The 24,966-nt window shown below is 46.5% G+C and overlaps 1 protein-coding gene and 1 long non-coding RNA gene across 3 annotated transcripts in view; both read right to left on the reverse strand.

The window, feature by feature from the left end:
• Positions 1 to 5,219: 5,219 nt before the first annotated feature.
• APOLD1 (apolipoprotein L domain containing 1) lies at positions 5,220 to 6,246 on the reverse strand. Its single transcript, XM_004592646.2, has one exon. It carries the CDS (start codon positions 6,197 to 6,199, stop codon positions 5,459 to 5,461), a length of 741 nt encoding a protein of 246 aa, XP_004592703.2. The 5' UTR covers positions 6,200 to 6,246; the 3' UTR covers positions 5,220 to 5,458.
• A 4-nt stretch (positions 6,247 to 6,250) lies between these two features.
• The window catches only part of LOC131478109 (uncharacterized), a 45,429-nt gene continuing 26,713 nt past the window's right edge, over positions 6,251 to 24,966 (reverse strand). For both annotated transcript variants that reach the window (XR_009244300.1, XR_009244301.1), the window contains one exon: positions 6,251 to 6,418. This is a non-coding gene — a long non-coding RNA (uncharacterized LOC131478109). The remainder of the gene's footprint in view (positions 6,419 to 24,966) is intronic.

The following is a 24,966-nucleotide window of genomic DNA, read 5'->3' on the forward strand; positions in this document are numbered from 1 at the left end:
ATGTTTCCATAACAACCAGGGAGTCTAGAAAAAGAAGCTTTTAGCTGAAATGAAAGGCTTTATACATTACTCTCTTCCTAACATCTACCAAAAAAAAAAAAAAAAATCTTCCCATTACAGCTGTTTAAGTACATTGGGCAACCATGCTCACACAAATGCTGTAACAAGTGTCACCAAGCCAGAGCATGGCTGCTCCTGTGTATAAGGAGGCACAGGCGTTGGCCTTGGCTCAGGCTAATGGAGGCAACTCAATCAGGACACCTTGCTGTACCACCACCCCGGTATTCTTTAAGATTAAACCTCCTTTGCTGTAAATGTAGCTTCTTGCCACCCAACTTCCCACGCCCAGGCAAGACCACACTGGGGGGCCTTCTCTTACTACGCCAGGCAGGTGCAGAGGTGTTGGGGCTCCACAGGGTGCATTCTGGCCCCTCCAGGGGTCACACTTGTGCAACACACTATTCCCACCACCTAAGAGCTCTCTGGTTGCTAGGAGACTGTGTCTACATCTCAGGGCTCAGTCCTTGTTCTGTCCCCACCCACAACAGTGTTGACCTGCCCTCCTGTGAGTGCGCCAGGAGCAAACAGTTCACATCCCAACTCCCTGTCAACTCAACATGGGATTTAGTGCAATTAGCTACCAGGATACTTGTGGGCACAGAAACCCCGAGTGCTTCGGCTAAGGTGAGCTCCCAGCTGTGGTTGCCCTTGGCTGAAAGGTAGTGTCCTGCCCACATGACCTTTTTTCTGGATTGTGCAGCCATCAACAGTGCAACACGCAGACCAAGAGGCATATTGAGGGAAGAGGTCCTCCCAAGTGCAGTCATTCCAGGGAAGCCCAGCAACCCCAAGTGGCTTTGTGCTTCGATCGCTGGACCCGTATCCCATGGCCATCCTCCATTTCTTCATTAATTAACAGAACCCAAGGTGTAGGGGGTGACACCATTGTCAGCTAAACATGTCATGTTTCCCAGCCTGGCTGACAAGGTTAAGCTCAGGGGTCTTTCGCCCCTTGCCACCTTCTGCCCGCCTCTCTGAGTGGGTTTCATAAAGATTTGCATGGCTGTCTGCAGCCTCCTCAGCCACCTCCAGGTTGTAACTTTGTCCAAAGCTTTGGGTCTGCTGGAGGCCCAGGACCCAGGTCATAAGGAAATTCCAAGATAGTAACTGGTTACTTTTTTTCAATCTTTACTTCTTTTTATTAGAAAGTCAGATTTACAGAGAGAAGAGCCAGAAAGATCTTCCATCCACTGGTTCACTCCCCAAGTGGCCACAACTGCCAGAGCTGAGCCATCTGAAGCCAGGAGCCAGGAGCTTCTTCTGGGTCTCCCACACGGGTGCAGGGTCCCAAGGCGTTGGGCCGTCCTCGACTGCTTTCCCAGGCCACAAGCAGGGAGCTGGAAGGGAAGCAGAACAGCTGGGACACAAATGGTGCCCATATGGTATCCCAGCGCAAGGAAGGCAAGGACTTTAGCCATTAGGCTACTGTGACAGACCCAACTGATTACTTTTTAAAAGTGGATTTGTCACACTGAGTCTGCTAAATAATAATGAAAATAATAAATCCAGAAAGAAAAAATGATTCATATAGTTTGAGGCTAAGTGAAAAGGGCTAAACATAGCTGTTCCCTAGTTACTGATTCATCCCAAGGCAAACATGAACAGACACTATGTAACTAGTTTTTAAAAGATCAAAAAGTTTGAAGAATGAGCAACTTGTTTCAATAAAGGAAGAGCTAATTTTAGCACAGTAGGGAAAAATAAGCATAGAAATTGCTACATTTAACTGTATCTCCCTTTACCGCCGCCACCCAATGCCTTTAGCTCAATGTCTAAATTCCTTCCACTTTCTTTTCATATCCAGGCTATTGAATCAAAAGTATTATGAGCTGACTGAAATCTCTAACCAAGACTGGTTTCTGTACAACACCTCTCTCTACTTTCAGTAAATACTTTTTGCTTTGTACACTCCCTGAAAGGACCAGTGGAAGATCTTGGCCGGCCATTAAGACGTCACCGTAGGATTGCAATGCCATATGATTCCCATATGGGGGGTTTAGGTCAGTTCCCAGCTCTGACTCCCCTTCCCGCTTCCTACTGATGGCTCAAGTGCTTGAGTTCCTGCCGCCTAGTTCAGAGGCTAGCACTGATCCCGGCTTTGGCCTGGCCCAACTTGGCCGGCCACTGCAGGCATTTGGGAAGGAAACCATCAGACGGAAGATTCTCTCTCTCTCTCTCAGGATAAGTGCAATAAAACAAGAGCAGGATCTATTTCTAATCAATTCTTGAAATGCATAACCAAATGGATCTTCTTTCCTGTGAAATCAAACTGTTCAACTATGAACCCTCCCAAAATAACAGAGCAATACTTCAGTGTTTGACACAAACAGATTTATTTGAAGCTTTGATGTATTTGTGAAGCACACTTAGAACCAAAATCCTTTACCACATGCCGTTCCAACCTGTTTGTACAATGAAGGCTTAAAGGAAGAAGCTTGTTCACATTCCCATAGAAGACAGAAGTAGCGATTTGTCTCTGGGATGAGCATCAGTTACACCTGCCTAAATCCTGCTAGAAGCTCCAGTCTTCATCAGAGAAACCCAAGTGGATGGTCCGTCTCTACCAACAAATTCCTGTCAACGTAGTTCAGCGGCTAATTGTCAGATGCACACATTGAACTATTTTCATGTGCAAAGTATTATTTCCAAATAGACACCATTCTGTGGAATTAAAATGGGCCACTAAAGTAATAACCTCAGAAATTCACGACTTCCATTCTCTCCAACAGCCTAATGATAGGTTGTCGCTGCTTTGGGAAATACCCAGTTTATTTTTAGGGAATAGGTCAGGTATCAGAAGACTATAATTCAATAATAAAAGATGGAGTTAGGGAATGATTGTACCTTTACGATAAAATACAAACCATAACGTGAAGTACATTCTGAAGGTCTAAAATGCTAACACCTGTGCAAGCGACTCAAGGAAACGATACCAGCTCAATCTAAACCAACAGCAACTTCCAAAATAAACCAAGATGAAGATGGATTACAATTCACAGGAAAAACAAAAATAACACTATCAATCCTCACCCCTAGTGCAAAAATAGAGCTCCTCAGACACATAGTCCTCCCCTCCCCAAAAAACAGTGTGTGTGGTGGGGTGCTGGGTGTGGAATGGGTAAGTGCATGGCACGCTCCATGCTTAAACAACGCAACCCAGTTGAGTATGTGTGCTCCCAAAGAATTTTCCACATATTTCTCAACATTACAGTAATAGGCATGGATATGGAAGCACTAAGCATGTGTGTGGACATAGTTGAGAAGTTTCCTGCAGTCCCCAAAATGAAAACACCACAACACAAGCTATTTGTCTAACACCTGTGAAGACGTGACTTCGTAAGACATCAGGTTCCCAAAACCTAAGTGCTGCCTTCATAGGTTCTTTTAATTTTTTTTCTCCTTCATCAAAATAGGTTCCCTTTCCAGGTCAAGTTTATCTTCTGGCAAAGTACCTTTAGGATAAACACGCCTTGTCACGTATCTACCCCACACTCGCGGACTCCACTGACAAACTTACACTCGGCTCCTGACCTTTTATTTTGAGGATTTGCAACCACCTCTGCAGAAAGACTTCAGAGAGCACCGTGACATGTCCAGCTCATGTCCTGCCTCCGAAAGCCCAACCTCACGAAACTCTTGAAGTCTCCCACTCAGAAATTTGCTAATGACTTTCTAAATGTAGCAATTAAATACAATTAAAAACAAATAACACATAGGAATTAAATAACAAACTGAAAATAAATTAAAAAAAAATAATATGTGACCCGGTGACTTTCAGAGAAATTAATAGAGATTTTGGTCAGTTTCCAGCAAATTTACATTCCTTGCTGTACCAGTTTCTACAATGAGTGAGTAACACTGCCCTCTAGCGAATTTACATGCTAACATCCCTCAGCTTCTAGGATGAGAAACCGCAAGCAAGTGTGGTGACCTGGGGTTCTGCACACACCCACACATTCTTGAGTTTACAATCTGCCCCTGACCCTGAAGGCCATGGAGTCTCCAGAGAGGCCAGGAGACTTTGTGGGAGGCATCGACATTTAACACAGTGGCTTCAAAGCCACAGCCTGGGTCAGGATCACCCCAGGGGGCTTCCATAAGACTCCACCGGCTCAGCCCTCTTCTTCAGAGTTTCTGATTCATACAGCAAGGTGAAGCCTAGGAATTTGCCTTTCTCACAACTTCTCAGGTGAGGTGTCTTTGCCAACCAAAGCCCGCATTTCGTGAGCCAGGCGCTGTGCTCAGTTCCCCACAACTGAGCGAGGTTGCATACACCATGCGTGACAGAACAGGAAGAAGATCTGAGGGAGGCTAGGTGGTCAAGGCCACCACAGTCAAAGCCCCGTCATAAACCCGGAGTGTTTGATCAAAGGCCACGGCCACCTTCCCTGCACTGCACGAAGGAATCAAAGGGGTCAGTCACCGCCGCCTTGCTGGCTTCGCTCTCTCCCTTTAAGGGTCAGGGCACACAGGCTATTCCACTGGCCTCCTCTCCCAGAGCACTTGCAGGTCGGCCTGTGGAGCCACCCCATCTCCAGGCTGACAGAGGGAAGAGCAGGGCGTGTCAGTTCCCGGTCCCTCTCTGGGTCCTGAGTCTTCCTAGGAACTCTCATCAAGTGTGGATTCGCCCTGGATTCTGAAATCCCTTGCCATCAGAAACCCTAGAAGGGAGCTTTAAAAACAGGTGACTCCTCGTGTGGCCTAGCAGAGCTTGGAGAGGACACAGAGGGTGGTACCCTCACCAGTCTCAGCGCAGACCACCAGGGCGGGGGGTGGGTAAGACACTGCTAGGAATGCTCTCATCCCTAGCAGGTGCCTGGGTCCCAGGCCCAGCTGTTTGCCATGCAGCATGCTGCTACAGCACATCCTAGCAGGTAATGTTCCAAGTCCTTGAGTCCCTGCCACCCAGATGGAAAACCCAATTTGATTTCTAGGCTACTTGGTTTGGCCTGACCCAGCCCTGACTTTACCAGGCATTTGGACAGTGAACTGGCAGCCAAAAGTTCCTTCTCTCTTTCTCTCCTCTCTCCCTTTCAAATAAATAAGAACTAAAAAATTTAAACACAAACACCACCAAAGGAGTGAGCGCTTGCCCTCCTCTCTCCAAATCCCCAACAAATAACTTTAGGAATGTCTGTTCCACTGCTGCTGACAAAAAAAAAAAAAAAAACCTTCTCATGAAGGAAAACAGGGTCACAGACTCCACTAGGATCATGCCAAAGACCCCAGCCCTTAGGTCCAGGTAGCATGTCACACGGATGGGGAAGCGGCCGTGGGGACGACCCGACCCCTTGGAACAGCTTTTCTCTTCCTTTGCGTCTGACTCAGAGTTGTCCTGGGGGAAAGCTACAGATTTGGAGCATCCCATGGGGACAGTCATGGACCGGAAGAAGACATCTCAGAACAACAGCCCAGCGGGCGGCGCAGCTGGGCTCCTGAGGTCATGGCCGAGGCTGGCCTTGGTGCAAAGCCGGACCCGGGCCTCCAGTTGCTCACTGAGTTCGTCCAGGGCCCCCGTACAAGACTCGAGGCTCTCCATCAGTTTCTGAATCTTGGCCTTCAGCACGGCCTGGCTGACCCTGGTGGCCCCTTCTGCCCGCCGGGGGACGAGGAAGCCACGGGAGCTGAAGAAGACGATAAAGTAGACGCAGTTGTACAGGGCCATGGAAGCACTCCTCCCGCTTTGCAACAGCTGGACATCGCTGTTACCCTGGCAGCGGCAAAAGTAGTCTAGGCAGCTCAGCATCTCACGCATCTGGTCCTGGCATGTGGCCGCAATCTCCTGCACCTTCCGCAGCTCCCGGGAGTTGCAGAAGATTAGGGAGACATCGGATGTGATGGTCACGGCCCCTCCGGCGGTGGCCACCCCAAGCCCCACGGCCGATGCCAGGAGCGAGGCGCCCAGCGTGACGGGGCTCAGGGAGAGCCCCACGATGGCGGCCACGGCGCCGGCTGCGCTCAGGGAGCTGCCCGCCACGTTGGCCACCTGGGAGCGCCGGCGGAAGCGTTCGAGGCGCCGTGCCACCTCGCGAAGGCGCAGCAGCTCTCCGTGCAGCCGGCTGCGCCGGTCCAGCAGCAGCCCCTGGAAGCTCCGCAGTGCGTCAGGGCCCCGCGGCTCCCCGGCCGCCAGAGTCTGCATGGCCCGCAGGTGCACAGGCCCTCCTTCAGCCCACGGCTGCCGGCTCCCGCCGCACTGAGGGGAAGGCGTCTCAAGTGCAAGTGTAGCGGCTACTGCTACGCCGGTCCGAGGAGGGGGGGAAAGCGGCCAGTTTCCTGGGGAGTCGTGCGTGTCAAGTCCACAGAGGCCAACGCTGGAATCTGTGACCAGTGGCAGGTTCTCGGGCCCTCGCGACCGCATCTGCCAATGAGAAAAGGGCGCTTTGAGCTTCTCTCCCAGAGAACCCTGGTGAGGGACTTCTTCAACTGTTCAACTAAGCCTGGTGTGGCATGAGCCTGTGATCGATGGCTCTGTTTGAACGCGCATTATACGTGGTGAGTGTATAGTTTAGGAAGCACTTTCATCATATAAAGACTAGGGCCCTGGGAGCCGAGAAACAATTCTCTCTCTCTCTCTCTCTCCCTCTCTTCCTCCTTCCCCTCCCCTTCCTATAACCTCCCCCCCTCTCTCCCATCCCTTCCGTTTCTCTTATAGATGACAATATCAAGTCACCAAAACCTTAAAAGCCACACCATCCATAAGAAACCCAAGTCCAACCCTCACTCAGCTCGATTCTTTGCTACATATTCATCCAGGTTCTTAGAATCAAGTCCAAGGTGTGGCTGATTCCAAGAGAGTTCATCTGGTCTTCAGAACAAATAACCAGTGTTTAGTAAGGGTTTAATTAAAACTACATTGATACCACTCTCCATTATGAAGGCTTCCTCTAAAGAAGAAAAAAAAAAGGCTAATAGTGAAGTGGGAGTGGCTTACATGTTCTTGTTGTGCCACTCACTGGGGCCACTTTGCACGGTGCAGGACTGAGACCAGCAGGGAGATGGTTCACACAGAAAAACACTGCAGGGGCTGGTGCTGGGGCTCAACAGGCTAACCCTCCACCTCCACGTGCCAGCATCCCATGTGAGCGCCGGATCATGTCCCGGCTGCTCCATTTCCTTCCCAGCTCCCTGCTTGTGTCCTGGGAAAGCAAAAATGAATAGCCTAAGTCCTTGGGACCCTGCAAACCCACGTGGGAGATCCAGAAGAGGTTCCTGGCTCCTGGCTTCAGATCTGCTCATCACTTGGGGAGTGAACCAGCAGATGGAAGATCTTTCTGTCTCTTCTTCTTTCTGTAAGTATACATTCTAATATAAATAAATCTTTAAAAGAAAAGAGAAACACTGCATCCCGAGGTGAAAGCCCGTGGGTTCTACCAGGCAGTCTCACCTTTAGCCCTACCATCCTCATCCACCTTAGGAATTTCTCATGGCAGGTTAGTCACAGAGACAGAATGTTCCAAAACTCTGAGACCGACGCAGAGCTCCCTGGCACCCAGAAGCCCGGTCTCCTGACACACAGGTCTCCATTGGCCCAGTCCCTTATTCAGGCAAAATGACAGGAAGTCATCTCATTGATCCCCCCCCCCAACCAAAGCGTAATGGATCATGGATGCAACCCCCAGCACGGCCAGTCCTGCTGCTTTGCACCTGTCTCCTCACGCCAGCAGGGGCTTCCCACTTACCCTCCGCTTCTGATCGCCTCTAGGAAAGAGAAACCCCAGGCTGTTTCTGGAAGGGTGAGCTTTATAGTTCCCCAGAGCCAATAGCAGCCCTGGGAAAGCCTTGTCTCATTCTGAGAATTTGCTGTTTCCTGTCCTGGCCCCTGCTGCCTCCATCCAGAAGGATGTGACACGGTGGAAAATGACCTGCCAGTACAGCACATCCCGTAGTTAGGAAACGGACATTGTGTTCACTTGCCCTCCCTCCCCAAGCCAGGAAGAGAACTGCGGGCGCTTCCCCCACTTGAAACACATGTGGTCATTCTCCCAGGGGGTGGGAGGGATACCCTGCCTTTCCTCTCCTGAGAATAGCTCATGACGCCATCTGGGAGGCTGAGAAGGCACCTCAGGCTGACCAATTATAGTGGTTTTTTTTTTTTTGAGAAGTCACAGTTGCAAAACCGGTGTTTTTGAAAAAGCCAAGGGCGGAGGTGGCCGGTCCTCTTCTATCTGATGTAGCCACTCATGCTCCACGCCTGTGTTTTTAAAAAAATGCTTCAGGAGACCAAGACCGACCCTGTGCAGCTTTAAGAATGCAAGGCCACGCCCACGGGATGTGCTGCGTGCGGGTTTGGGCATCTCCAGCTGTGAGGACGAGGTCGGAGGTCTTAGAAAGGGCTTGATACAGACCAAGTGCGTCAGAAGCCGAGGCTGGGTCAGGCTGCCCAGGGAGCTAATTACACACGTTCAACAGCAGCAGGGACACGGTGTTCATTTGATGCAGTAGTTGTAGCCTGTGGGACCATTAAATGGATGGATTCCATTGACCAATTAGGCCCGAGCTGAAGGACAAGTATCTCGAGAGACTGGCCACAGCCCGGATCTCACGGAGCAAAGTAATCCCTGGGGCACTCCCAGGGGGCCGGACTCCAGCTTGGTGACTCAGTTCTACCACTGGGCCCCAGGTCCATCCCCCTTCTCCTAACACTCGCTTTCAGATGATGATGGCCAGATGGGTATTTCACTTACACAGCCTTTCTCTGGTTCATTTGGAAATCTTTTGTTTCCTTTTGATTTATTTGAAAGGCAGAGAGATGAAGACACACACAGGGATCTCCCATCTTACTGGCTCACCTTCTAAATACGACAGCCACGGCTGGGTCAGGCTAAAACCTGGGGCCAGGAACTCAACCTTGCTCTCTAGCAGGATGTCTGAGCCATCACCTGTCTTTAAGCATGCATGTGACCAGAAAAGCTGGAATAGGAAGTGGAACCTGGACTCGAATTCAGGCCCTGTGGGCATTTTCATGCTCCTCCAGACATCCACTCCCACCCCATTTGGAAAGTCTTAACAGCCATATTCTTTTTACAGCAGAATTAAATCCTCATCTTTTTTTCCTACACTTTATGGATAGCAACCAAACCACAGACCTTTGGAACGTGACTATTCTGATTTTGAGTCATGTCTAAACATTCTGGTTATACCTCCTCAAAAGAGAAATGCAACTTCAGTCCACAGGCCTCCGTTTTCTCCTTGTACTTTTGGGGAAAGCAGTGGAAGAATAACTTCTTCCATCCCCAGATGTGAACTGTGAGCCAGGATGAACTGGGGTTTGGTGGACAAGGAGGGGCCATAGCCTGATTCTTTTTTTCTTTTTCCTCAAAAGAGTCACAGAGACTGAGGAAGAGAGAGACAGAGCACTTACATCTGTTGGTTCACTCCCCCAAATGACCACAACAGCCAGAACGAAGCCAGGCCCAATCTAGGAGCCAGGAGCTCTATCCAGGTCTCCCAAGTGGGTGCAGGGGCCCAAGTCTTTGGGTCATCTTTCACTGTTTTCCTGGGTGCGTTAACAAGGAGCTGGATTGAAAGTACAACAGTCAGGACTGGAACTACATTCCTATGCTATGTGATATTGGCTTTGCTGTGCCAATGTTGCAAGTGGCTTTAACTGCTACACCACAATACCGGCCCCCTCTCCTTTTTTAAAGAAGCCTGAATCTTCAGTTCCCATCCACTCCCCCAAATCCCCTAGACACGGTCTTAGAGGGACACAAATAATTCCTTATTTTGTGGCTGAGGAATTTTCCCGGGGTCTTGTCTAATACATCAGTAATCACACAACAAAGAAGGCATAGGAGAGAAGCCCTTGTGAGTACTGAGCTCAGTCCATAGCCTGAAATCTCCTTCCCGCTCTTGGGCACCAATTGTTTCCCCATATTTTCCTTAGTATGGAGAAGGGGAGGAAGCCAAACATCTGGCCCTTTAGACTAGTTGCGGTTTCACTGGTTGCAGAAACTTGGCCTTGACATTATTTACAAGAACTGAGACTTGAACTTCACGTTGTTGACTCGACACTTGTCTACTTTCATAGAGCAAACCATGGTATAAACTTGGAGAAACAATTGAAGGCATTTTGGTCAGAAGTTGTGTGTGAGAAGCTCTCCTCCACACTCCTGCACGAAAAAGAACTGTGGATTGGGGCACAGGCATTTGGCCAGCAGCAAAGCTGCACGTTTGGGCTTCTCTTTTCCGCATCCAAGTGACTGGGTTGCCTACGCAGTTCTGGTTCTTGAGTCGCCATTTCTCTCCTCTCTATCTACCTCTTGAATAAATAAATAAACACATTTTTTAAAGAAAATTCTTTCATCTGTTGGCTGTGTTCTCAAACTTCTTTTCCAAATTATTTGTGAGCAATTCCTCCCCCTCATGGGAGCCAGCTTGAATGTCAAGACCTAGAGCCATGAAGACAGGCAGTGCAGGCAGCAAGAGGGGCCCACAGCTTTGTAAACAAGGGCATCTCCCCAGCCCTGAAGAGTCTAATTCTGGAGATCTTGAGTAGGGTCTGGCCAAATGCAGGGGAGTCCAATTTGCAGCTGCTGTTGTGAATCTCTGTTCTAGAAGCTTCTGATTTTCCAACCACTGGTTTCATAACTGCAGAAACCCCAAGGCCGCCAGACAGTAGTTTATCAGGTGCCTATACTGCAGTTACTAGTAACAGTCTACTAGTCTTAGGCATATATTTAAAACCATCACTTTTGCAACTATTTATTTGAAATATACACACACACACAGAGAAAGAGGTAGACAGAGATCTTTGATTTGCTGGTTCATTCCTTAAATGCCTGCAATAGGTGTGGCTAGGGCAAGACCAACATTAGGAGCTGGGAACTCCATCCATCCAGGTCTCCCCTGCGGGTGGTAGGAACGCAAATTCCTGAGCCATCACCTGCTGCCTCCAAGGGTGTGCATTAACAGGAAGGTGGAATCCGACAGAGCCGGGCCTTGAACCCAGGCCCTCTACTGGGGGAGGGGGGTGGTGGCTGTCCTAAGCAGCCTTTAAATACCTGCCCCAAACTATCACTTTTGAAGGATAACGTGACAATTATCCTCAGAATCTTCAACATGTGCAGGCCACTCCTACTTTTCAGGCTCTCAGTAAACTAAAAAAAAAAAAAAAAAGAAGAAGAAATTCTAAGAATACTAAAAATTGTGTTTACTTCATAATTTATTCACAGGATTTATAAAACTATTCATTGATAGCATACAGCAATGGTCAGAGGGAGACAACATTAAGAGGATGAAAGTGAAACAGTATGTGTGAATGTGCGATTTAGGTCAAAGGTCTTCCAGGCTTTGCGATCTGTTCTATCAGAGACATTCACTCCAATAAAGAACAGCAAATTACAACAGCACCACACACTCACTCGAGGATTTCTGGCCGTGGTTTTTATGAATTTCACAAAAATGTAAGCATGCTCGCACAGTTAAGCTCTCCCAGTCCTTGCCGAGTTGAACTCATGAAAAGTATTTGGTTCATTTGAAGAAATGTCATTGTTTCCATAGCAGTTTTATGAGAATCTGACATTATGCAATCTCTGGGAGGTAATGAAGGACACTTTCTCGGCTGAAGATTCTGCGGGTATCTAGCTCACACGGGAGCTCATTATTATTATCATATATGCGAGGAATTGCCAGGGGAAAAAACCCAACAGAGTGAATGCTGAAATCCAATCACTTTTGCTTCTCCAGAATGGCCTCTGATCTTTGTTAATGTATACAACCATTCTTCAACCCTAGTGTTTAAACACTCGTCTGGGTTCGTTTTTCTACCTAACGTTCCTACAGTTACACACTTCTCTGTGTTGACACAGTCCTCAACCCTGTCATTTTTAATGGTTATGTAATAATCCTGCTGTTTGCTTAGTCATTTCCCTGTTAGACACTTGGCTTGTTTCCAGCATTCTCCACTGTTACCGTTAGAATTGCTGGGACATCTGTGTGCACTTGCCCCCAGAGGAGGGGAGTATTCATAATGAAATGCTGTCAAATGAAGGCAGATGAACATCCTTCCAGAAGGAACTGCTTACGCCACCACCAGCTTTGGAAGCACAGCACCAGAAGGCCTTGATACAACTCAGAGGGGGGTTTTATTCTCTTTTTGGTTTGCTTAAGATTTATCCTATCTGAGGGCTGGCACGTTGGCTCAACTAGCTAATCCTCCACCTCCAAGTGCAGGCATCCTATATGGCCACCAGTTTGGGTCCCATCTGATCCACTTCCCATCCAGCTCCTTAGTTCCAGCCTAGGAAAGCAGTAGAGGATGGCCTAAGGCCTTGGGACCCTGCACCCTTGTGGGAGATCCAGAAGAGGGAAGTGGTTCCTGGCTCCGAACTTCAGACTGGCCCATCTCTGGCCATTGCAGCCATTTGGGGAGTGAACCAGTGCATAGAAAATTTCTTCCTCTCTCTGTAACTCTGATTTTCAAGTAAAATTAAAAGTTCTTTCAAAAAAAAAGAAAAATTAAGTGGGACTGTCTAGGGATGAGGTTGAAGGCTGGAGAGAAGTTCGGCCATAAGGACTTTCAAAGCCAAGTTGAGCTTTCTTTACTGCTATGAAGTACCTGATGCAGGCTCAGGTTGTAAAGGAATGAGCCTGATTCAGGTCACTGTGCTGGCTACTCCGAGGCAAGACTGGGCCGTAGGTGTGGCCTCTGACCGTGGCTCATGACAGATGGTGTCACAATCGTGGAAGCACAGTGGCAGGGGGAGATCAAAGAGATTTATGTATTTGAAAGGCAGAATTGCTAAAAGAGAAGGACAAAAAAGAGAGAGGGAGACAGAGAGAGAAAAAAAAATCGTTCATCCACTGGTTCACTCACCAATGGCCAGAGCTCAGCTAACTTAATGCCAGGATTCTAGAATTCCATCCAGGTCTCTCACTTGGCTGGCAGGGGTCAAAAGATTTGGGCTGTCCTCCAATGGTATCCCAGGCTGCCAGCAGGGAGCTGGATGGGAAGTGGCGTAACCAGGATTTGAACTGGTGCTTATAACTGGTTGCATGCAGTGGTTTAACCCACAAGCCACGGTGCTAGCTCCAGAGATCACATCTTATAACAGGAAACCAGAGCATCATTCCCAGTCCAGCTTTCTATTTTAACAACTCACTCTTGGAATAGATCAGGGACTCAACAAGGGCTACTTTAATCCCTTCCAAGGACACACCTCCAATTGGCCCAAGGACCTCCCACCAGGCCTCCTCTTATAAAGGATGTGTTGCCTCCCACGCGGCCTCAGGCCTCACTAAGGACCAGGCGGGCACACAGCATGTGAATCATCACTGGGACAAAGCACATCCAAAGCACAGCATAGCACCACTGAAGACTTCTCATCCGCGACCTTGCAGGGTTGGCATCCTGGACACTCACGGAAAGGATGGTTTTTAGAGGCACACAGTAAAAAGCCAGGACTTTATTTAGGAGGTGGCCGAAGTAGTTCAGAAAACCTGAGTGCAAGAGGTATTGATAGGACAGAAATGTACAGGAAAAGTAAAAAAAAGAAAAAAAAGAAAAAAAATATATATATACACAAAATACTTGATGGAGATGAAGTTGGCTTCTGCTCAGGTTAGTTAAGTTAATCAAGGCACACAGCCTCCTTAGCATCAAAGGAACACAACGTATACCCCTGCCATGGGGGAGGCAAGAGACGAAAGTGGAAGGCATCAGACCACCTCCAGGTGCTTTGCCTACAGAGAGGATAATCAGAGGTGAGCCAAGACACCACCAAGCCTCTCCTTCCCTCTTCTTTCTCAGTCACTCCTTCGGAAGTACAGTCCTCATTTGGTCCCAGGAAGGCCCTCCATTGGGTGCTGTAAGCAGCCTTTTGCTAGGGGTCTGGGGGGAATGTGATGGACAGTGAGGAAGAAGCTCTTAGAGAACCAAGAAGCTAGAAGGGCAACAGCTGCTTTGTGGTTGGCAACACCTGTTGGCATGCCGTTGGCTAACCACTGTTTCTTCATATTTTCACATCTGCTCAGAAACCAAGGCTGGGACCGGCATTGTGGCACAGCTAGTCAAGTCACCACCTATAATGCTGGCATCCCATATCAGACTGCTGGTTCCAGTCCTGGCTGCTCTGCTTCCGATCCAGCTCACTGAAAATGTTCCTGGGAAAGCAAAGGATGCTGACCCGAGTGCCTGGATCCCCTGCCACCCACAAGGGAGACCTGGATGGAATTCTAGGATCCTGATTTCAACCTGGATCAACCCCAGCTGCTGGAGGTTATTTTGGGGCAATAAATGGATGACCTCTTTCCCTATCACTCCAACTTTCAAGCAAATAATGTAAAGCTTTAAGGAGCAAAAGAGAAATCAGAATTCGGTGGGGCAGGCATTATGGATCAGCAGGTTAAGCCACTGCTGACTAACAATAAATATTTTAATCTAATTGACTCAAGTGAAGTTTTTTATAGTGAAATGTGGATCTGAATTCTTCTCCAGGTTGACACAGTGTTGATCACTTTGTGTTTATTTGTTTTATAAATAAGCCTTAGAAATTTTTAAAGATTTATTTATTTTTATTACAAAGTCAGATATACAGAGAGGAGGAGAGACAGAGAGGAAGATCTTCCGTCCAATGATTCATTCCCCAAGTGAGCCGCAACGGCTGGTGCTGCACCGATTCGAAGCTGGGAACCAGGAACCTCTTCCGGGTTTCCCACACGGGTGAAGGGTCCCAGAGCTTTGGGCTGTCCTCGACTGCTTTCCCAGGCCACAAGCAGGGAGCTGGATGGGAAGTGGGGCTGCTGGGATTAGAACCAGCACCCATATGGGATCCGGGGGCATTCAAAGTGAGGACTTTAGCCGCTAGGCCATGCCACTGGGCCCCAATCACTTTGTGTTTAAAAATATATATATACTTTTCTATAGATATACTATTGCTTCTCTGTACTTTCCTGAGTTTTAAAACTTACTTTTATTTGAAAGGCAGATTTATTACAGAGAGTTTTCCGACCACTGATGCACTCCCCAAATGGCTGCAATGGCCAGAACTGAGCTGATCCAAAGCCAGGAGCCAGGAGCTTTTCCAGGTCCCCCACATGGCTATGCAAGCAGAGCAACTGGGACATGACCCAGCACCCATATGGGATGCCAGCTCTTGTTGGTTACACCACCATGCTGGCCCTTTGATTTCTTGTTATTGTTTGCACATACTTCTGTAAAATTTATTGAGAGCCTGAGGTTGAGTTCCTGAGGCAGATCTTGACTTCAGCTGCTTGTTTTTTAATTCAATAAAACCTAATTATTCAATCACTGCTTTGTAACACCATTTTCCCTTTCTGTTTAACTTTCATTTATATATTCATTTGTTTGTTCATCCAAATGCCCACCACAGACAGGACTGTGCCAAGCTGAGACCAGGAGCCCAGCACTTCCATGGGGGACAGGGACTTAAGCCATCACCACTCATGCCTGAGAGCCACATGAGAGGCAGCTGGAGTCAGGAAGTGCCTCCGGGATTCAAATGGGAGATATGAGCAAGTTAACCAACATCGTCTCCTAGCCTTTCTAGCTTTCAAGGGGGACTCCACCATCCCTGCCTATCGCTTTCAAAATGAAATGTGTTGGTCATTTTACTGCTTCTTCTGGATAAATCTAATGCTGGAAACCCCTAAGTCACTCCAGGCTTGTGAATTGTGATCAGCAAGATGCCAAAGCTGTTCTGCTTCCTTCACAGGTGGGCACACCTGCATAGAACACCTGGAAAGCCGGGAGTGAAGCAGACCTTATGTTACTTGGAAGTTTGCCCCTTGGTCCCTATTAGTCATTACTGGTTTACCACAAGACTTTTCCTTTGGATGCTAGGAGAATTGCAGCTGAGTCCACACTCCTCCTGTGGCCATCAAAGATTGTCTTATCTCCCAGAACACTCACCTTTGTTTCTCCTTTTCTCAAACTTAGTCATTATCTCAAGTTCTCACACCACACACCCACGATAGTCACTGCAACCTGTATTGTAACACCTGCTTTTCTTTTTTTTTTTTTGTATCTATAGAGCCATAATAAATCTTCAACTGGCCTTCAACTTTAAGACTCCTTGAATAGTTTAGCATTTTGTATCTTCTTAGAGGCAAGAAAATGTTGGATATCACTCATATTTTTTAACTCTTCCTAAAGCCAGTTTAAGATAGAAATCAGTTTGCACTAAACAACAGAATGAAGCAAAGGGTGTATTTTCTAACACCCTGAAAATCAATCACTTTTTTCTGAGTATTAGAAACTTTAGTAACTTTAGATGCTTTTTTTAATTCAGTGAGAAAATTATGTAACTTATTTTTTGCATTCCTTTTTAAATTTATAGTATTTTTTTCAATGTGGTGTTAGTTTCGTGGAGGTTCATAACAAAATTGAGTTGGGAGGCAAGGAGATGTCCTGTATTACCTCTGCCCCCAAAAGGTGCATAACTCCTTTTCAGAGTGGTACATGTAATGTGTCTACCTGGACCCCAAGCCCACAGCTTGCATTAGGGTTGCCTCTTGGTATTGGACAGTCCATGGATTTGGGAAAAGCGTTGCCTGCTGGATACCCCTCACTACAGTATCATAAAAAGCAATTTCAATTCCCTAAAAGTCCTGTCCTGTATCTATCCATCTCTCACTCCCCTCCGAATCCCAAGCAACCAGTGATCCACTACCGCCATCTCTTCTTCCTTTTCAGAATGCTGTATGGTTGAGAGCACTTGGCATACAGCCTTTTCAGGTTGGTGGGATTTTTTTCACTTAGTGATATGCATTTTAAGTTTTCTCTGTGCCTTTATACAGTATGCTAATGTATTTCTTTTTAATACCTACTAATAACCCACTATCTAGATGCACCATTATTTATCCTTTATTCACTGAAAGATATCTTAGTTGCTTTCAAGTTTAGGTAATTACAAATAAAAATGATATAACTGACTTATGGAGGTTTTTTGGTGGACACTAAGTTTTCAACTCGTTTTGGTCAACACCAACAAGTAGGATCATTGGATCTTATGGTGGAATTGTGTGTTTTGTAGGAAAGTTCCAAATTGTCTTCCAGTGTAATTGTGGCATTTTGTAGATCCACCAGCTAGGAATGTGAATTTCTGTTATTCTATATCCTCACAAACAGCATTCTGGCCATTCTGATAAATGTATAGCAGAACCTCGTTACTGTTTCCGTTTGCATTTCTCTGATGACGTAATTTGGGCAGCTTTTCATATACTTCTTTTTATTTTATGTATCTTCTTTGGCGAGATTTTATTGGGCCTTTGACTTTCTTTTACAATTTGGTTTTTTACTTGGTGTTGATTTTAAGGGATCTTCTGTATTTTGGACAATAGTTCATGATCACATATATTTTTTGCTAATATTCCTCCCAGAAGTGGGTGTCCTGGCACAGGTGGTAAAGCCACTACTTGCTATGCAACATATTATATATTGGAATTATAGTTCAAGTCACAACTACTCCACTTTCAATCCAACTCCTTTTAATGCACCTGGGAAAGCAGAGAGCCATAGCTAAAGTACCTGGGCTCCCACCCACATAGGGAACCCACTTCTGGCTCCTGTCTTTGCCCTGCCCAGACCTCGCTGTGGCAGGACATTAAATGGCCCAGTGGACAGAACTCTTTCTGTCTCTGCCTCTTCCCTTCTCTTAGTCATTCTGCCTTTCAAGTAAACAGATATTTAAGAATTATATTTCTTCCCAGTCCATAGCTTGCTTTTTCTTTCTCTTGATTGTGTCTTTTGCAAAGCAGAAATGTTTAATTTTTCAAAATATTTCTTTTACTTATTTGAAAGGCAGAATCAGAGAGAGACAAAGAGAGGAAGATCTTCCATCCACTGGTTCACTCCCCACATGGCAGCCGTGGCTGGGTCTAGGCCATGTTCTCTGTCCCTTTTGCAAGTGCTTGGGAACCTATGTCCTACACTTGATCAAATGTCATCTCTTTATCTCTATTCAAAGGGCTCCAACTCTGCACTCAGCTGCTCTGACTGTAACCTGCCAGAACCCTGTTACCAATCATAGCCACCTGGACCAAAGGGGTCAACTGACTCAAACGTGGCCAATCGCATCCTTTCTGGAGTTTTTGAGATATGGACACACTGAGAGGTGAGTCAGTCATCTGAATAGCTGGGGCTACAGTATGGAACCTGAGGTCTAGAGAGCTGCCACAGCTTGTACACATTTAGTCAGGAGTCAAGAGAAACACGGACCTGAGAAGCAAGGAGTCTTCATTTTCATCCTTGCTGCCTGTCCATTCCCTGAGCCATTTGTATATACTTCTCTTTTTTTTAACTCTCCTTTAATTTTATCCTTTGAGTGATCTTGATTTTATTTTTCTTTCCATATTTCATTTATTTCAGACACAGAAATGAATTTTCCACCCACTAGCTCATTCCTACATGTCTGCCTCAGCAAGGGCTAGGCCAGCCCCAAACCAGGTCTTCTACGTAGGTGGAAGAACCCAGTTTCTGAGCCATCCCCTATTGCCTCCCCAGAGGCATGCAAGAAGCAGGTCGGAACTGGGAGAGGCTGGGGCTGCAATGAGGCCCTCCAACGTGGGATGTGGGCGTCCAACAGGTATCATTCCCACTCCTAATGTGTACACCTGCATTTCATTGCTGATCTTGCTAACTAACATGCAGTGCTATATACAAGGTTTATTCTAATGCTTAACATGAAAAGAATTCATATCAGTTTCAGAGTGATTCTTTATGCCACCGTCCTTACATAAATTAATTATATAATAAATATTTAGGGGGTTCCTGTAATGGTTATCTTCACGTTAAGTGTGACAGCACTTTCTTTTCGATAAAAGCATAGTTTATTCTAATCATAAAATAAGGCATACGTCTTATAAAAAAATTAAGGGATGAACAAAAGTTCCCTCTTACCACCAGTTCTCACCTTCTGGAAGTCACACTGAACTTGACTTTGCTATATTCCTACATTGTATTTACAGCTACACAGCAAGAATAATTCAAATATGTGGTTGTGGTTTCCTTTTACAAAAAATAATTCATTGCATATTATTACACAACTTTTTTTTTTTAAAGATTTATTCATTTTATTACAGCCAGATATACACAGAGGAGGAGAGACAGAGAGGAAGATCTTCCGTCCGATGATTCACTCCCCAAGTGAGCCGCAACGGCCAATGTGCGCCGATCCGATGCGGGGAACCTGGAACCTCTTCCGGGTCTCCCACGCGGGTGCAGGGTCCCAAAGCTTTGGGCCGTCCTCAACTGCTTTCCCAGGCCACAAGCAGGGAGCTGGATGGGAAGTGGAGCTGCCGGGATTAGAACCGGCACCCATATGGGATCACGGTGCTTTCAAGGCGAGGACTTTAGCCGCTAGGCCACGCTGCCGGGCCCTATTACACAACTTTTTAAGAATCTAGCTACGCATAAACATTGGAAGGGAGATACTCGGCGATGCTGGCCAAAGCACATGAAGTTTCAGATAGAAGAAAGTGCTCCAGGAGATGTATTGTACAGTATGGTCCCAAGTGGCTGTTGTGGCCACTTGGGGAGTGAAACCAGTGGATGAAAATCTGCCTTTCCAATAGAAATAAATAAATCTTAAAAATCTGCCTTGAACCAATGCAATAAATTGTGCTTTTGTAGACAGTTTTCCAAGGCAATACATGTGGCTCTCACTCATGGTAGCAATAGGCCACGATTCCTTTATCTGTTCCGTTATGGATTGACATTTACCGCTTTGTCAACTGAGTGATTACAAAAATCACAAAGCGAATATTCTCATGCATGGTGGGGTGTGTGTACACCCTGGCAAGTACTTTTGCAGAAATAGCCCTAAAAGTGAGATTTCCTGAACAAAAAACATACATATTTTAAATGTGATGTTGATTTTGTTTTCCCTACTGAGTGTAGTTTCACAATTCCTCTCCCTGGAACATATCTGTAACTAATGAATAACAAGCAAGCTCTAGCTTTGATGAACGAAAAAGTAAGACTCTAGTCAAATATGCAAGTTTAGACCATTAATCCAAAAGAAATTATGGATATTTTTAAACCTACAAATAAAGTAAGTCTTTATAAAGGAGTCTCTGAATTCTACAGCTATTCAGACAACGTAATCCTTCAATCAGCTTTATTTCGGGGGAAGAGAACAATTTCTGACTGTTTGAACTAATCTGACCAGAAAGTTTCAGTAGCCTTTAAGTGTATTAAATTAAGCACATGATGAAAAATAAAATTCAAAGAACATTCTGATGGGAAGGTTTTGTGTTAGCCACAAAACACAAAACTTCTATTTGAGGCACGGAAAGCAAGATATTTTCTATTGGATTGCAAATTTAGGTTCACAAGTTTTAATATTTCAAATAAATAGGCTCCAAAGAAACAGACAGAGATGTTCACTGGGCATTACAAAGATGAGTAAGTTTTAAATCTCCTAAGTTTCCATCAATGAAGAATTCACTAACCTCTGTCTCTCCTCTCTGTAAATCTGCCTTTCAAATAAAAAAAAAATTGTTTTTAAGTAAAAAAGCTCATGGAAAATTGAGTTAAATGGTATGTTTATTTTGCTTTAAAAGACATTTTGAAATCCAGGCATAGTTTTGCCATAACACACAATTTCCATGAACTTTTTGAAAACACCATATGCATGGATTGAGCAAAAGCTCACACTAAATTTATCTTTTAATTCGTTTTTCATGAAGTTTTTAAAATACCCTCATATAGCTCCACAACATGATTTTTAAAGAATCATTGATTGACTTGATTTGAAAAGTAAAGCAGTAGAGATTTTCCATGTGCTGCTTACTCCCCAAATGGTTGCAACAACCAGGTGTAGGCCTGGGCTGAACCCAAGAGCCAGGAATGCCATCCCGGTCTACCACATGTGTATCAGGGCCATCCTGTGCTGCTTTCCAAGGTGCATTATCAGGCTTGGCAGTTAAGCAGCCAGGACACAGACCAACACCCATACGGAATGCCGTACTTGGAGTTGGAGGATTAGCAAGCCACACTGGAGTGTGTGGGTTCAAATCCCAGCTGTTTCTGGTTCTGGCTTCCTGCTGAATGTGCGCCTTGTGAGGCGCCAAGAGACAGCCCAGGGGCTTGGGTCCCTGGCACTTCTCAGGGAGATACGGATGAAGTGCTCCGGCCCTTGTCATCGCAGGCATTTCAGAAGAGAACAAACTGAACAGATCTCCGGCTCAGATTTTCCTATGACAAAAAGCAATTTTGAAGACATATAATTATAAATTGTATATTGTATATATTTCAATGCATGAAGCATAAATCTCAAGGGGGGGGGAAGGCTGATGCCGTGACACAGCCAGTTAAACTGCCGCCTTTGGTGCTGGCATTCCTTATGGATGCTGGTTCAAGTCCCAGCTATTCCACTTCCGATCCACTTCCCTGTTGGTGGCCTTAGGAAAGCAGCAGAGGGTAGCCTGGGTGCTTGGGCCCCTGCAGCCATGTAGGAGACCCAGAAGAAGCTCCAGTCTCCTGACTTCAACCTGGCAGAGCCCCGGCTTTTGCAATGATTTGGGGAGTGAGTCAGCAGATGGAAGATCTAGCTCCCTCTGCTTCTCCTCTCTCGCTCTCTAAATAGGCATATATATAATTATATACATACCTTTAATATATTTATATAAATATATAATATAAATTACATATATAATAAATTATATATAGAAATAAAATTCTGCCTTTCAAATAAATTTAAAAATCTTCTTTAAAAAAACACATAGGGGGCCCGGCGGCGTGGCCTAGCGGCTAAAGTCCTCGCCTTAAAAGCCCCGGGATCCCATATGAACGCCGGTTCTAATCCCGGCAGCTCCACTTCCCATCCAGCTCCCTGCTTGTGGCCTGGGAAAGCAGTCGAGGACGGCCCAAAGCTTTGGGACACTGCACCCGCGTGGGAGACCCGGAAGAGGTTCCAGGTTCCCGGCATCGGATCGGCGCAGCACCGGCCCGTTGCGGCTCACTTGGGGAACATCGGATGGAAGATCTTCCTCTCTGTCTCTCCTCCTCTCTGTATATCTGACTTTGTAATAAAATAAATAAATCTTGAAAAAAAATGTTTGTATCACACACCTGACTCCATTACCTAAATTGGGCTCCTAAAACTGGCTTTTACCAATGTATACCCTAGGAGGCAGTGGTAATGGGTTCCTGCCACCCCCCAAAAGAGACCTGGATTGAGTTCCTGGCTCCCAGTTTCTGCTCAGCCTGGCTGTGGCCACTGAGAGCAAACCAGGGGACAGGAAATCTGTCCCCTGTCTCTCAGTTTCTCTCAAATAAATAAGTAAACAAACTCGGTCAGTGGCGATTTCCTACCCAGGTGTTAGCTTTGGCACTGTGGCACCTGGTCTTCCCATACCTAAGAAGTTGCACTCTGGGGAGCAGACACAAACACAGCATTGGGAAGGACTCTGCCTCTCACAAAGTTGAGACACAGCCAATGGCCACACCCTCCACCCTCCCAGCCTCTGTGGGGAAGCACTCTTTCCCACCCATGTTCTTTGCAGGACCCTGGGAACTGCAGGTGTGTGCGCTGCAGCTGCCAAGAAGGCAAGTTCCATGGAGCAGCAGCCCCCACACAACCCACCCAATGCTTCTGTCTCAGTGCTTTCTCCACTGTCTCTTTCTATGGGTGTCCTCGGGCCTAAAAATCATGCTCCCCCACTCCCCCAGGGTCTCCCAGTTGGCTGCAACCTTGAGCACAAGCAGAGGGGGCGATTCTTGAGCCACCTGGGTTCAAACTTGGGCCATCCTTCCCCCACAAGTACAGCCCTCCCCCAAACCTCCCCAATGCACCCTCTTTTGCCCTTGAGCATGGTTCAAAACAACATCAAACAGGAATTAAAAGGAGGACTGTTTGTTTACATTACCCACCGAGCCCTAACACATGGCAAGCTAATCTCTCTCTAATGCTCTCTGGTCCGTAGAGAACCCAGCTGTTGCGCAGTTTTCAAAACAAAACAAAAAAATATTTTTTCTCTCCTTTCATTTCGATAAGGGGAGTATATGAAAAGACCGGGTACCCCACCCCCTTTATAATTGAATCCTTACCTCAGCCGCGCCTGCTGACTAAGCCCTGGGCAGCCGGCTGGTCCCCGTTAAGGCCCTCACAGTCCTTGTGCCCATGCCAAGGCCCTCTTCACGCTTCTGAGTGGCTTCTCTAACACAAGCACAGCTGTTCAGAGCCAACTGCACCACTCTCAGCTCCTACCTAGCTCCCTGTAAACCTTTGCAAGCTGCCAAGGTCAAGAGCAGCTGGAGCACACCACCTCCCCCATTACCTCTGACAAAAGCGCAAGGTCCCAAGGCCAATCCCTCATCCCATAGAAGCCTCAATTGCTCCAGGTGCATCCACCCACTTGCTCTCCCTCACTGGGCTCCTTCCTTCTTTCATTCCAACTTTCTGGCCAATGCACCCGCCACTGGAGCTCAAAAACAGTACCCAATAAATAACCCTCCTGCTGCTTTTCAGAGCTCAAAACCAACCCAGAAAGAAACTAAAAGAACGAGAGAGGAAGGCCACAGGTTGGCTGGATGCCTGATAGAGTTGCAGAAGCCGTTTCAAATAAAAGTCCCAAGAGCTTCCCTATGTTCTGCTGGAAGCACAGGATCTAGAAGTTTTGGTCCCAAGTGGACTTGCCCACTGGGGCGCAAGGTCAGCCTGGCCTGGCCCCAGAGCAGACTTCATGCTGGTAGGACCGGCACAAAAGCTGAATGTGCCCACTTCATTCTCCCCATGATTTGCCAATGATATGCCAATGAAATCACCAGCCCAGAGAGGTAAGAGAAAAAGTAGAGAAAGGCTGATAGATAAATGCGACCCTCTTCTAGAAAGACAGTTTTTATTTCAATGCTGTTTGTTTGTTTTTGTCTAGTAGGAGAGATGTTTGTATTGCGTAGGTGATTCAATCCCTTGATTGTTTCTTTTCAGCCAAGATGGTAAAAGCTGTTCCCTGGTGCCATGGTTATAATCTGTGGTGCCCTGGTTATAATCTGGCAGTCTCAAGATAAGCTTATCTCTCTGAACATTACAGAATGTTTTCCTGTGTCCTCAATTTTTCCTGCCTTTAGGAAGACACTCAAGTTCATGTATTTATCAGCCAGGCAGATGATGCATCATTTCAAGCCCACTAAAGTAAAACTTTTTCTTAGTGAAGTTTTCTCAGATTCCCTCCAGTGTCCCTTTTGTTGTTTTGGTTACTCCCCACTTCTGGATTCACATGGACTGGCCCCAGCGCAAGTGAATTTCTAGAGTGGCCATGGAGCCAATAACACTACTTGGAAGCCCTGGGCTTTTTTGTGCCATCCAGTGTGCAGCTTGGCCCAGACAAACGGACACAGACAGGAGGTGACAGTTCAGTGCCTGCTCCTGCTGCCTTCCTCAGGCTTCCCCAGGGTGCAGTTTGTGCCTGGAACCATTCTGGAGAATTCTGGAACCATTCTGGAGAATTCCTGACTTGCTAGCCAGAACGCCTGCTGAGACTCACTGTGGCAAAGATCACTTGGGCATCTTTCTTGCCTTGCTTCCCCAGTTCCTCCCCCTACCACCTGCAGCCTTGGGGGGCTGTGTTAGCTCAACCTGCCCTTGCTGTAAGGCCAACTCCAGCAGGTAATACACACTCATCTCACACAAACACAACACTTTCTGAGTGTGTCCTAGGGAGGCAAAGAGAATGTGACATTACAAGCTATCTAGCGAACCTCCTTTAAAAATATTATTTGAATTTTTCTTTCTTTAAAATTTGCCCAGCTCATCCATCTCATCTTCCTCTTCTCTAGTCCTTCTTCTTCCTTTTTCCCTTCAATCTTTTTATAAAATCTTCAAAGTGTCTATCTCCTTTGTTTCGGTTCCTCCCCCCTTGAGCATTTTAATTCTCTTTACCTCAAATCATCCTGCTTTGCCCCCAAAACACCCTCTAGTGAGTTGGATACCTAACACATTTATT

The sequence above is a fragment of the Ochotona princeps genome, chromosome 27 (assembly GCF_030435755.1).
Source record: "Ochotona princeps isolate mOchPri1 chromosome 27, mOchPri1.hap1, whole genome shotgun sequence".
Taxonomy (NCBI): Eukaryota; Metazoa; Chordata; class Mammalia; order Lagomorpha; family Ochotonidae; genus Ochotona; species Ochotona princeps.